Source organism: Sander lucioperca, chromosome 2, assembly GCF_008315115.2.
Source record: "Sander lucioperca isolate FBNREF2018 chromosome 2, SLUC_FBN_1.2, whole genome shotgun sequence".
Classification (NCBI taxonomy): Eukaryota; Metazoa; Chordata; class Actinopteri; order Perciformes; family Percidae; genus Sander; species Sander lucioperca.
Genome location: NC_050174.1, coordinates 33,839,657 through 33,854,218, shown reverse-complemented (window position 1 = coordinate 33,854,218; position 14,562 = coordinate 33,839,657). Strand labels below are relative to the sequence as shown.

General features: G+C 43.1%; 1 protein-coding gene across 1 annotated transcript in view; it reads right to left on the bottom strand.

Annotated features, from left to right (window-relative positions):
- Nucleotides 1–14,249, bottom strand: part of tmc2b (transmembrane channel-like 2b) — a 34,572-nt gene extending 20,323 nt beyond the window's left edge. Inside the window, exons 1-11 of the mRNA XM_031305950.1 lie at nucleotides 14,118–14,249; nucleotides 13,873–13,911; nucleotides 12,675–13,071; nucleotides 8,234–8,389; nucleotides 3,329–3,419; nucleotides 2,699–2,780; nucleotides 2,486–2,592; nucleotides 1,961–2,059; nucleotides 1,724–1,866; nucleotides 1,483–1,630; nucleotides 489–683 (exon numbers count right to left, since the gene is read on the bottom strand). Of these exons, the coding sequence (XP_031161810.1) occupies nucleotides 489–683; nucleotides 1,483–1,630; nucleotides 1,724–1,866; nucleotides 1,961–2,059; nucleotides 2,486–2,592; nucleotides 2,699–2,780; nucleotides 3,329–3,419; nucleotides 8,234–8,389; nucleotides 12,675–13,071; nucleotides 13,873–13,911; nucleotides 14,118–14,163 (1,503 nt within the window). The 5' untranslated portion in view covers nucleotides 14,164–14,249. The remainder of the gene's footprint in view (nucleotides 1–488; nucleotides 684–1,482; nucleotides 1,631–1,723; nucleotides 1,867–1,960; nucleotides 2,060–2,485; nucleotides 2,593–2,698; nucleotides 2,781–3,328; nucleotides 3,420–8,233; nucleotides 8,390–12,674; nucleotides 13,072–13,872; nucleotides 13,912–14,117) is intronic.
- Between the last annotated feature and the right edge of the window lie 313 nt (nucleotides 14,250–14,562).

The following is a 14,562-nucleotide window of genomic DNA, read 5'->3' as shown; positions in this document are numbered from 1 at the left end:
ACTTCACCAGCTGACTTCTCTATTGTAAAGTAACAGGTAACGTCTCTTACGTTCTAAAACCAGCCTCTGGAGACTCCACCAGCTGACTTCTCTATTGGCTGTTGAAACAGGAGACGTCTCTTACGTTCTAAAACCAGCCTCTGGAGACTCCACCAGCTGACCTCTCTATTGGCTGTTGAAACAGGAGACGTCTCTTATGTCCTAAAACCAGCCTCTGGAGACTCCACCAGCTGACTTCTCTATTGGCTGTTGAAACAGGAGACGTCTCTTACGTTCTAAAACCAGCCTCTGGAGACTCCACCAGCTGACCTCTCTATTGGCTGTTGAACCATGAGACATCTCGAGACGGCCGGTTCAGACCGCTAAAACTGTTTCTATAACGTTCTAAAACAGTTTCGTCTCATCGCAAATCTTTGGCCTGAACTGGGCTTTTTTCATCGCCTAATCATAAAAGGTAAAGAAATAACCAAATTTTCATGTCAACCTGCCTCGTTCTTTTCCATCCAGGTGAGATCGTCTTTGTTCATATTAGCAAAGACCTGCGAACGTTTCACCACGTAGTAGATGAGATATCCGCTGCCTCCGAGGCTGCAGAGGATCAGAACGTTTGCCAGAACCCTGAGGAACCGTCGGAGATGGATGTTCTCATCTTTCTGGTTCATCTGTTCATCAACGATGGATTCCTACAGCGGGGCAAAATAGGTACGTTTAAAGCACACGTGTCAAACTTAAGACCCGAGGGCCAAACCCGTCCCCTTGCAGATTTTGATCTGGCCCGCATTTCACTCATCACTGGCCAAATTGGCTCGTCACTTTACAACGTTACACCAGCCAAAGTTAGTATACATTTTGGCGGGTTGGCAAATTTAAAGCCCTGGTGTAGAAATATTTTATTAACAGAATGTGTGTACGTGCTCGTTGCAAAAGAGCTGTGTTAGTCATTGAGGAAGTGGTTAAAAGTACTCCGGGTGACCTCTGATGCACAGAAAGTTAAGCTTAAGTCATAAAAATAGTTTAGGCTTTGAAGGCATAGAGGTGCATTGTTTGAAGGTTGCGAGAACAGACGAGGGAGTTGCAACACACGGAAGCCCCGACCTTGGCGTGTGTGTAAGATAACAGTTTCTGTCTAAAAAAACAAGAAGACACCCCCCTTGTGAAGATAGGATAAAAGCTTGGGGAGAAAACAGATCGGGGCTCATAATTCAGACGAGATCTTGGTGGACCAGCTCTGACTTAGTGTCTGTTGCTAGGGAAACTTAGTTCTCTTATGCTGGACTCAGTAAACTTTGCTTAACTGAACTCATCGTCTCAGATTATCTTTGTGTTCTGGAAAACTTAAGTCCAATATACTGTAGAAGACGTAGGAATTAATTAATAGGAGTCAGATTTGACCGGCCTTAAGGCCTTATTTCGGGAAAAATTCCCACTACACTGGTTACAATGCCTATACTCCAACACAAATACGCACGCACACCTGCTAACCTTGAAGCTGGTAGTGATGGAGGCGTACTTATTGTCTGCAGTCTCAGGGTTTCCTATCAGGTAGTCCCAGCTGGTGAACATCTTCCAGCTGAAGGTGAAGTCTCCCTCATCCCCTCCGTCCCCTCCTTCGTTTGCGTTGCGAGCCATCCTGAGGAGTGAGAAAAAGAAAACATGGAAACACACAAACGTCTCTGTCTGCACAACTGTACGTTTGTTTGATTGTTTGTGTGTCTCGCCTTACGTTCGTATGACAACCATCAGGCTGTATCCGAAGATGCCAACGCCCACCAGCAGGTATGACAGCGGGAGCCTGAACTTCAGAAGCCCAATCTGTCGCTCGTTGTTGTAGTACCCGTAGAACAAAATGGAGTACTTGAAGTATCCCTGTTCAGGACACAGTCACAGATTTATACTTCACATATTACAACTGCACAATAGCTTTTACTATTAAATTGAAAAACAAAGCTAAGATCCTGACTTCAAAGTCAGTGAGCGTAGAGTAGTCCATGGCTGTGGCCTGCTCCTCTCGAGGCACCGTTTTCCTGGGAATGGAGCCGTAGGGAAGACCCATCAGAACCTAAACAGGATGGGATAGACGTGAGAAAGGAGAGCGAGAACATGGATGAGGCTATGCTCTCTCTCTCTCTCTCTCTCTCTCTCTCTCTCTCTCTGTCTCTGCCTCTCTCTCTCTCTCTCTCTGCCTCTCTCTCTCTCTCTCTCTCTGCCTCTCTCTCTCTCTCTCTCTGCCTCTCTCTCTCTCTCTCTCTGCCTCTCTCTCTCTCTCTCTCTGCCTCTCTGCCTCTCTGTCTCTCTGTCTCTCTCTCTCTCTGTCTCGCTTTCTCGCTCTCTCTCTCTCTCTCTCTCTCTCTCTCTCTCTCTCTCTCTCTCTCTCTCTCTCTCTCCTTTCTCTAGCTTGCTCCACCACTTTGTTTAATCTAACGTTAGCACCGCTCCACATAGCGCTGTAGGATACGGTAGCAGTAGGTGCTGTTGAAGGCTGTACCTCAGGCACTACTACCAGGCCAAACATGAGCCCCAGCAGGACCATGTTCAGACCATACATCCACCGCAGGAAAATAAAGTAGGAAGCCACGGAGGATCCAAAGTGACCTATGATTAGGAAAACAGAGAACTTGACTTACAGATGTAGTGATATCAGAAACATTAAAGTCATAGCTCTGTTATTTTTTGCAAATAATGTCAGAGTGGTACCAACTTTCTACATCCTTTATCTTCCCCTCCCAGGGTATACAGGCTGTTTTGAAGTTCTCAAAGTCACGTTTCAACTTGATTAGTTTCTGAAATAAAGAAATAAAGAAATGGTTATTACCGCAATGTCATCGGATATTCGGATTGATGTAGCTTTGAGCGAGGGCGTAACTTTGGGTTCAACATTTGGGGGGGGGGGGGGGAGATCTCCAACTATGTAGGTCCCGGGACATGTCCGCACGGATTTAAAAAAGCAACAAAAACTCTGATAAAAACTTGAAAAAGGAGACCAAAACGTTGAAAAAAGTGTCCAAAAAAAGTTAAATAAAAAGCGACAAAAACATTAAAATAATTGTCAAATAAATCTTGAAAGAGGCGACAAAAACTCAAAAAAATTGTCCAAAACAAAACATGAAAAAGCAACAAAACATCCAAAAAATGTCAAGAAAACGTTTGAAAAAGGTGACAAAAACGTGGATTTTTTTTTCTCCAAAAGACGCAACAAAAACTTGCCAAAACAAACTTGAAAAAGGCGACTAAAACTAATGACACAAAAAGCGAAACAAATGTGTTGTTATAACATGCAAATTGACGTGTTATTCATACGCCATTTGATGATACCAGGCTGGCAGATTACCTTGGCCATCATGACTTTAAATGCGAACAGCTTCCGGCCTTTTCCTTTCCCGAGAGCTCCTTCAAATTTTTCAACAAAATCCTGGGCCTCCCTGTTTGACCAATCACAGAACACATCCACCAATGACACACAGTGAACACGATCTACCCAGACACCAATGAATAAATAAGTCAGTGGCAACAGGAAGAACAGGAAAAACGACTTTGCGGTTTGGGATGAGTTACTGATTGATGGTGTAATGCATGCGGTCAGAGCGTCGGCCACAACAACAGTGTCAAGCTCATGAAAAAGTTAGAGCAGGTCACCTATCGGGTTGCATTCTTACTCTGATCTGTACGGAGAAACACACACACTAACCTACATTGGAACTGGCAAAGCATCCGCTCGGTGTTGATTCCAGTCTTCACACTGAGAGGAAGATGTCTAACAGGCTGAACTAAAGCCAACCTAGGTGTGGGATGCGACGTGTTAACTTGAGATTGACTGCCAACTGTCTGAATGTGTCTCCAGAGTATTTGCACAACTGAATAAAAATGTGAATGTGGATTGCTGGAAGCAATATTGTGGAAAAGGGGGCATTGAGGTGCCTTTGGGGGAGTGTTCCAGCGTATTAATTAGGGCTGTCAATCGATCAAAAAATGTAATCTAATTAATTACATACTCTGTGATTAATTAATCAAAATGAATCGCATACATAATTAACGGTGCCTGAACCGATACTTTTTAAGAAAGTAAAAAAAGAAAAGAAAAAAAAAGGGCATTGCTAATGTGGTCAAAATTAAATGATTTAATAATAATGTATAACAATAACAATAACTTATTTCACTAGTAAATTGCTGTTGACCAACAAAAACAACCACCAGATGGGAAAAGGTCATTTACAATAACTTCAAATGCACCACAAGGCTGTAGTTTACCAGTTTCATTGAACGCACCGTCTGTGTTTCTCCAACAGCAGCTGCAGATTGTTACATGCCGGTGTTGAATCCTCTACAGTAAAACACAGTCAAACTTTACTCCGTTCAGCGTTAGCTGTCAGCATTTTAACCGTGTTTAATCCAGCTACTAGCTAGTCGTTGGCTAACGTTAGCTGCTGTAGAGTATAGTGTTAACTAGCTAGCGGTAGGCTAACGTTAGCTGCTGTCGAGTATAGTGTTAACTAGCTAGCGGTAGGCTAACGTTAGCTGCTGTCGAGTATAGTGTTAACTAGCTAGCGGTAGGCTAACGTTAGCTGCTGTCGAGTATAGTGTTAACTAGCTAGCGGTAGGCTAACGTTAGCTGCTGTCGAGTATATTGTTAACTAGCTAGCGGTAGGCTAAAGTTAGCTGCTTTCGAGTATAGTGTTAACTAGCTAGCGGTAGGCTAACGTTAGCTGCTGTCGAGTATAGTGTTAACTAGCTAGCGGTAGGCTAACGTTAGCTGCTGTCGAGTATAGTGTTAACTAGCTAGCGGTAGGCTAACGTTAGCTGCTGTCGAGTATAGTGTTAACTAGCTAGCGGTAGGCTAACGTTAGCTGCTGTCGAGTATAGTGTTAACTAGCTAGCGGTAGGCTAACGTTAGCTGCTGTTGAGTATAGTGTTAACTAGCGTCACATGCAGCGGTGTTTGTGTTTCCTGTATCGTCTTCAGAGCACCAGAGAGAAGAGCAGACATATCAGTGGCTCCAGATTTCGGTAGCCAGGGTTGGCAGAAAGAAGATTTTCTGGATCAATGATCCAGGCAGCACATTCTCGTCTCCCTCCTTCATTTTACAGTCCAATGGAGGCTAGAACGGCTCCGGGTCAAACGTCAATATGGAATGGATTAATCTGTGTTATTTTTTTATAGCGTTATTTTTTCTCCGATTAATTAATCGAAATTAACGCGTTATTTTGACAGCCCTAGTATTAATAGTTTTACGTTTTCGTTATTTTGGTACAGTTTCATTGCTAACATCAGCTATCAGGTTCCCAAACGAATGCAAGCTAATGTTAGTAAAGTATCAGCGTGATCCTCCATCTTCAACAGGCTTTCAAATCTGCCGGCAGATCGAGTAATCTCCCCCTGGCATTCATCACGGTGCCACTGAGTGTAAAATCACCAAACGCGGAGGTATATGTCCCTCTTTGGCTAATGTATTTTAAAGATGGAGGCACAACATGGCAGAATACATACAATCGACTCACACGTATGTATTATGAATAGGGTTGCAAAGGGGCAAAAATTTTCCGGTAAAATTCCGGAAACTTTCCATGGAAAGTTTAGCTGGGGAATTTTGGAAAATGCAGGGTTCATTACACGTCACAAGGGTGGCATGAAAAACATAGTATTATAGTCATTATGTATACATACTTCAACATTACTAGACAACAAGATATATATATATATATATATATATATATATATATATATATATATATATAAAAATAAAGGTATAAAGAGAAAGTAATCTGATTACTGTTCGAGTCGTCCACCTGCCAGACAACAAGATACATATATAAATTTGGAAACTTTCATGGGAATTAACAGGAATTCACAGGAATTAATGGGAACAAACTGGATATTTTTAATCTTGCTTTTTGAAAGTTTAGCTGGGGAATTTTGATTTACTATGCTAAGTGGGCTATACAATTAACACACATAGGTTAATTAATAATAGCAGTGGGTTATGTATCCCCCCCCCCAAAAAAAAAAAAAAACTCCCATATTTTAAAAACTAAATGTTGGCCAGTATGTAGTAGCCTATGCTGATTACTGCGTGCATGCGTCATTAACGAATATAGGGAGGACATTCAACTGAAGTTGCATTAAATCAAGTTATTTTAACCAAGATTATGCTGCAAGATGTTTTTTTTCCAACTACATTTAAGCTCCCTGTTATAGACCAACAGTATTATAACATGCAATATTACAAATATCCAGTTTATTCCCATTAATTCCCATTTCTTCCCGTTAATTCCCATGGAAAGTTTCCAACTTTGAAAATTCCCGGAATATGGCAACCCTAATTCTGAATGATTCTGAATGTCAGATTCTACGCTTACGAGAATACTTAGTTAGAAGTAATTACACATGAATGAGCACAAATTTGTGAAAGAACTTTTTAGCTAAGAATCAACTCAAAACATTACACAACGGAGCTTTAAGGACGTCCAGTTGCCCTCGAATTTAACCGTTCTTTGGATACTCTGACCTTGATGACTGAGAAGAAGTTTTGACTTTCCAAAGATCACAACACTGATAAAGAGAAGAACCAAACAGCTCAGGTAGCGATGAACACGTTTTAATGAATGATCAACATCACATGTACATGACATGAGTGATGGGAGGCATTTAGGCCGGCTACACACTGGCTGAGTGGCGTGAGCGTGGCGTGAGCGTGGCGTGAGCGTGGCGTGTCAGCTGCGTGGCGGCTGCGTGGCGTTTTCTATGTCTTTACACACCAGAAACATGTCTGACGCGGCGCTGCTGCTGCTAGCCTTGTCTGTACCATAGAGAGTATATAACAATGGACCAGCAGATCCCGTGTCTCTGGATGGAGACCAGTGAAGGATATTAGAAGATCTTTCCCGGTGATGGCTGAGCGTTACTGAGCAGCCTCCAACTGAGCTTGAAGACGTAGATGTGACGTGAGCAACCTGTCTGAAAGTTGGAAGTCTTCTGGTAGCTGTGCCAAGAGAAATCTCAATCATTCCCAATCTAGCAGAGACGGAGAGCGTAGGTATATGTAAGGAGATAACATAGACACAGGCTAATTATTGATCACTAAAATGATAGTTAACATTAGTCATTAAACTTAAACAGCTAATGGAAGTCCAAACTGCCTGAGAGCTTCTCCTGTACTATACGGTAATTCCTCTACTATGAGACAGTAAGTCTCGTGGTTATGACCCAATCGTTAGCCTATTTTTATAAAAACGTCTGCTACGGAGCCATAACGTGAGCTACAAGGTAATGGAGCCTTTTATACATTGTCGTGTTTCTTTAGAAATAAACAACGGACAAATAGAGTCTTTAAACTCTTCAGATGTAAAGTTATTCTCTGTCAAAGTGACGTCAAAATGAATGGCAGTCAATGGGATGCTAACGGGAGGTGATGGCTTGGTAGCATCAGAATGGCGCCATAGGAGGTTTGAGCTCTGAAGCGAAGCTTACCCCCTTGGTCTGGACACATGGATGTTTCCCATTGATAAAATGAAATACCATGTTAAACATAAATATATACTGATTTGATTACAGCAAAGACGTCACTAATAAGCTACAGAATATAAATTTGGTTCTGTATTGACAGGTGCAAAATTAGAAAATATATAATACATATATATCCGCATTTATATCAAAACCTCAAGACTTTCAAACATCGTCATTTATTAAATGTATTTGTGTCAAAATGACATATAAACATCTTTTCCTATTCTATGTTGCATGGAAACGCTTCCAACACGCTTGCATGTGGCGTGAAAAATAGGTGTCGGTCCTATTTCTAGCATGCACGCATTTTCGAGCCGCGCCTGGGACGTGCGTGTCACGCAGGCAGTGTGAACGCTCTAACCTGTTACCATGGGAGCAGAAATATAAACGGACATGCCACGCAGCCGACACGCTCACGCCACGCAGCTGACACGCTCACGCCACGCAGCCGACACGCTCACGCCACGCAGCCGACACGCTCACGCCACGCAGCTGACACGCTCACGACACACAGCCGACACGCTCACGCCACGCAGCCGACACGCTCACGCCACGCAACCGACACGCTCACGCCACGCAACCGACACGCTCACGCCACGCAGCTGACATGCTCACGCCACACAGCCAGTGTGTAGCCGGCCTTAGGAAACTGGTCGCAGGAAAAAGTCAATCAGCAAAAAAAAAAAAAAAAAAACAGAAACTAGAAGAGAAGGCAGCAGCAGTTTTTGTGTTTTACTTGAGAAGCGTAAGTCTCCTCTTCATGCGCCACGGTTTGTTCCTTAACGTAGCGATCAGTTTCTTCTTCTCCTCTACCTCTTCCTTGAGGGCTGCCATCTCTCCCTCCGACAGCGATTCTCCCTCAGATTTCTCCTCCTCTTCCTCCTCGATAGAACTGATGAAGGGAAAGAGCTGTCACGTGCCACAGCTTTCACAAACTAAGGGTCCTATTTTAACGATCTAAACGCACGGCGTGAAGCGCCTGGCGCAGGTGCGTTTAGGGCGTGTCCAAATCCACTTTTGCTAGTTTGACGGCCAGAAAAAACGGTCCGTGTGCCGGGCGCATGGTCCTAAAGGGTTGTCTTCATTAATCAGAGGTGTGTTTTGGGCGTAACATGTAATCAACCAATCAGAGATCATCTCCCATTCCCTTTAAAAGCCAGGCGCGTTTGGACCTTGGAGCATTGCTATTATGATGGAGGATTTGCACCATAATATTTTTATTTGTAATCTTCTGCATGTGTGTGTGCTGCTGTGCGTCCCTAAGTAGCAATACTCCCAGAATGTACCTGAACACACCTCCCTGTAAGACCAGCACGCCCAGAATGCACCTGAACACACCTCCCTGTAAGACCAGCACGCCCAGAATGCACCTGAACACACCTCCCTGTAAGACCAGCACACCCAGAATGCACCTGAACACACCTCCCTGTAAGACCAGTGGGAGCAGGTGTATTTGCTATTTAAACAACGTGGGCGCTGGACGGGAAACTGACAACTGCGTCGGGCTTAAACTAGCGAAGACGCTTGCGTCGGGCTTTGCGCTGCGCCGGGTGCAGGATAGGAGCCCTTAACCTCTAAAGTTTGTTTTTGTGTGTTGGTCTTGTAAATAATGTTTGGGGATCCAAAATACGGACTACAGTTTGAAATCAATATTCAGGTTTACATTCATTGTTATCTGTGGAATCAGGGTTTGCATATCGAGCAATAAGGCATGCATGTAAGTTATTTATGATTTGTTTATATAGTTGTTGTTTTAATGTGTCCAATACTTTGGTTTATGACCAAATGTTCAGGGAAACCGACGGTTTCAACTCCCCGAACAAACGCCACGCAGATATCACGAGGCCAACGGAGACAGGAAGTAGAATGTAACTAAGTACATTTACTCCAGTACTGTACTTCAGTACCAAATGTTGAGGTACTTGTACTTTACTTGAGTCTCTTCTTTTCATGCCACTTTCTACTTCTACTCCGCTACATTTCAGAGAGAAATATTGTACTTTTGACTCCACTACATTCATCTGTTACAGCTTTAGTTACTAGTTACTTTAGTTACTCCGCTACATTCACCTGTTCCAGCTTGAGTTACTAGTTACTTTAGTTACTCCACTACATTCATCTGTTATAGCTTTAGTTACTAGTTACTTTAGTTACTCCACTACATTCATCTGTTATAGCTTTAGCTACTAGTTACTTTAGTTACTCCACTACATTCATCTGTTATAGCTTTAGTTACTAGTTACTTTAGTTACTCCGCTACATTCACCTGTTCCAGCTTGAGTTACTAGTTACTTTAGTTACTCCACTACATTCACCTGTTCCAGCTTGAGTTACTAGTTACTTTACACATTAATATTACTGCACACAGAACACATGTAGTTTATAAAATCTGATGTTTTATTATAAAGTAAACTAGCTGACAATATAACGACTACAAGTCACGCTGAAAGAGAAAGGGAAGGAAGAGACAGAAAGGAAAGAAAGAGACAGAAAGAAGAGACAGTGAGCTATGTGAGCTCGAAAGCGGTGTGTGGAATTATGTTAAAACTTTTTAATTTTTGAAAAAAACTTTCAAAAATTAACAATAATTTGGAGGCCCCCCTGGAGTGACTCTGAGGACCCCCTGGGGGTCCCGGACCCCCTGTTGAAGATCCCTGACGTAAGTGTTCCTTTTGTGACAATACTAACCATTGAAAGTGGGCTCTACGGCAGTAAGTGGTCAGTGCACGTTAGCAGTGTACTGACGGAAGTATGAGGAATGAGACACAGCCATGGTCCATACGCAGCATAGTCATAATACTACGGCCAGCATCCGCTCCTGCATAGTTCCTAGAGCTAATAATTAGGGCTGTCAATCGATTAAAATAATTTATCTAATTAATTACATACTATGTGATTAATTAATCTAAATTAATCGAATACATAATTTTTGCCCGGTGCCTTAACCGATAGCCTACTTTTTAAGAAAGTTAAAAAGAAAAAAAAAGAAGGGTACTAAACAACAGTAGGCGACATTAAAGAATGGCTTGTTTATTGCTAAGGCCATATGGTCTTTGAATGCACCACGAGGCTGTAGTTTACCAGTTTCATTGAATGCACCGTCTGTGTTTTTCTGACAACGCAGCGGCACATTGCATCCCGGTGTTGAATCCTCTACAGTAAAACACAGTCAAACTTTACACCGTTTAGCGTTAGCTGTCAACATTTTAACCATGTTTAATCCAGCTACTAGCTAGCGGTAGGCTAACGTTAGCTGCTGTCGAGTATAGTGTTAACTAGCTAGCGGTAGGCTAACGTTAGCTGCTGTCGAGTATAGTGTTAACTAGTTAGCGGTAGGCTAACGTTAGCTGCTGTCGAGTATAGTGTTAACTAGCTAGTGGTAGGCTAACGTTAGCTGCTGTTGAGTATAGTATTAACTAGCTAGCGGTAGGCTAACATTAGCTGCTGTTGAGTATAGTGTTAACTAGCATCACGTGCATGGAGGCTAGAACGGCTCCGGGTCAAACGTCAATATGGAATGGATTAATCTGAGTTCTTTTTTTTAACGCGTTATTTTTTCACAGATTAATTAATTGAAATGAACGTGTTATTTTGACAGCCCTACTAATAATGCAATTAAAAATTATTTCTTTTACGCTGGTATCATGGCATGGAATAGTTTGCCTACTGCTAGAAAACTATCATCACGAGGGATTTTTAAAACACAGGTCAAGCAGCTTTTATGGAATAAATTGGATAGTTTTTACAACATTTTTGTTTCTTATTTAGTTTGTTTTATGTGATGTCTTTTTAGTCTGAGTGTGTCTGCTTCTTGTCTATTGTGTCCTGTGTGTAACACCAAGGACCGTGCTGGAAATAAGTATTTTACTTTAGCATGTTATCCTTTGGATTACTGTTTTATCGTCTTGATCCAGAAATCAATCAATTAATCAAATGCGTTAGCTGGACTTTAAGGAGCCTATAATGTGTGTGCACTAAAAATTCCGTATGTCATTTTTATATATTTTAAATGTGTAACACCACTTGAGCCATGGTGAAACGTAGTTTCGTGTATATTGCTGAAATGACAAAATTAAAACACACTTTAGTTGAGTTGACTGTCTCACTCTCTAACTGTACGTCCACACCGCCGCCGACTTGAGCTGCAAAGAAGCTCTGGCCGCCCGGTCAAGGACGCTGGTCAGAAAGTCCGGGGAAGCTGTTTGAGGCTTTGGCCGCTCTGACGTAGCAGCATTCTATGTTCATCATGGAAAAAGATCAAGCAGCCACTGCACGGCCAATACACTGACACTAGAAACCTTTTATAAATGACATATATAATGACAGAATGTGTATTGGTTGTTGGTCACAGCGGTGTCTGTTAGCAGTTAGCTCACTCGTTAGCCGCTGAACCGCAGCAGCGTGCAGGCAGAGCGAGCAGCCGCCAGCTGTTGCTCCGTGCAGGACTTCACCGTGAGCGGACTGTTTAGAGACCATGTGACCGGCAGGTAACGTTAACTGGTCCCTATACGCAAATATCATAAATGATAGGGAACCCAGCAACGGCCATGATGAGCTTCTCCTCCTTTTTCTCTGAACTAATGTTTTGGTAGGAACCAAAGTTTACATCGTATGTTTCTCTGGAATCAGCCAGCGTGAAGGACGTCTATATTCTGATTGGTTGCCGCTGAACCGCGTCATAGCTCATTACCATAAAGTTGACCTACTTTCAACTTTCTGATTGACGCTCTGGTCGCTCAAAACGCCCAAAACGCGACGCCGACAGATTTTCCGCTCCTTGCAGCTGAGAGAAGCAGCTTCCACTGAAAATGAATGACTTCCTGTATCTTTAGAAGATCAAGTCGGCGGCGGTGTGGACGGACAGTAAGTCTGTAATCAGTAGGCATGGCTTGGGAGTGGCCTCGTAGGGAAGTGAAGCAAGTGCATTCTGGGAGTTGTTGTCTTTCATCCACATGAGCCAAAAAATAAATTTAATACATATTCATTTTTCCAGCGGTGAAATATCCCTTTAACTACATTTTTTTCATGTTTTAAGTAACATTTTCACTGCAGGACTATAGCTTGTAACAGAGTATTATAAGAGTGTGGTATTAGTACTTTTACTGCAGTATTAAAGGATCTGAGTACTTCTTCGTGCAGGTGTGTGGAGCGTGCAGGTAAGTCAGAGAATACTGCACCTGCTCAACTTCCTATTCTTCTTTTTCTTGTCCTTCTCAGCTCCTGCATCCTTCCCTTGTTTCCCTTTCCCTTTCCCTTTCCCCTTTTCCTTATTCTCCTCTTTCTCCTTTTTGGAGGCTCCCTTTTTCTTTTTCTCTCCTTCGTCTTCGCTCTCCTCGTCGCTCTCATCCTTCGCTTTCTTCCGGGAGGCTTTGGAACTTTTTCTTTTTACATTTCGGTTGTCTTCTTCCTCATCGTCCTCGCTGTCGCGAGGCTTTGCTTTCTTCTTTCGCCCTCTCTTCCTCGGTGACTCGTCCTCATCCTCCTCTTCTTCATCCTCGTCATCATTGTCGCTAACCCGTTTGGCTTTACGTTGGGGTTTGGCTCGTCTGTTTTTGGCTCTCCTCCGGGCCTCCACTAAGACAAACAAACAAATGTACATTTTAGAAGCAGTGATGGGAGTAACGAGTTACAAAAGTAATGCAATTACAGTAATGTATTCCTTTTCAACCCGTTCTCACTCACACACACAAAATACGGACATTTGGACAGTGGCTGTCAGCATCTGAAGCGACGAAAGAAGGGCCCTTCAATACAGGACTTTCACCCTGGAGACCGGGGATCGTGTCCCGCGTGTCATGTTTCCTAAAGTCACTTTCTTCTTTAACCGTCCCAATATTCCCGTGTGTGCCGCATGTCACGGAACCGTACGCCCACCCGCGACCTTTTCAACATAACTGCGTCAAAAGGGACTGCAATAGTCCCGACCAAGCGCGTTATATGACGCTAAAGGAGACTTTTAGCATCAATAGCAACGACAAAGGCACCTGACCAAGGGTCCATATTTCCAACACGTTCTCACACTCTATATGGAGCGCTATAAGTAAACGTCTTGGTCGGGACTATTGCCGTCCCTTTTGAGGCAGTTATGTTAAGGAAAGGGTCGTGGGTGGGCGTACGGTTCTGTGACACGCGGGAGGAAAGAAAAGCGACTCTAGCAAGCGTGCCAAGCGGGACGTGAAGCCCGCTCTCCTGGTGAAAGTCCTGTGTTTGACCCATCCACCCCTCCAACCAACCTCCTTCTCTAAATCCTCTCTAACTGCTGCTCTCCCCGGTGCGTTACACAAACACGCTGAAAGACGCCTTTTTCGCCACATCAGACGCTGACAGCCACTGTCCACATCTTACCCGGCTTAATTTAAAAGCAAACAAACTCACCTTCACTTCCGCTGTCTGACGCATCAACATCCATCCCAACTGTGGACATAAAAACACACTAATTAGGGGATCCATCGCTACACAAACGGATATTAATCACCACGTAACAATGACTTGTACTCTCTGTTATTAATAGAATAATAGAATCAGAAAAGGGGGAAATTTCAGGCTAAAAAATTATGGTTTGAAACAATTAAAAGTTTTTGTTTTTTTTAGCATAATAGCATTTAAAGAAATCGTCTTACCATCTTCAATGTTAATTGAAATATTGTTTTTCCTCTTTGGAGGCATTTTGCTGCGTCTCCTTTAGTTATTTCCTCTAGTTAGTCCTCGTCTGCTCCCTTCAGCCTTCTCTCCATCCACGAGTCACTCAGTGAAGACACCGTGTCAAACAGCCAGGTAACACACACACACACACACACACACACACACACACACAGTACCACAGACACACCCTCTCTCACACACACAACAGACATACTTACACAGTAACACACACACAACATACACACACATAAACACACACACACATACAGTACCACAGGCACACCCTCTCTCTCTCACACACACACACACACACACACACCTGCACACAGTAACACACACACACACACACACCCTCTCTCACACAGTAACACACACACACACACACCCTCTCTCACACAGTAACACACACACACACACAAACAC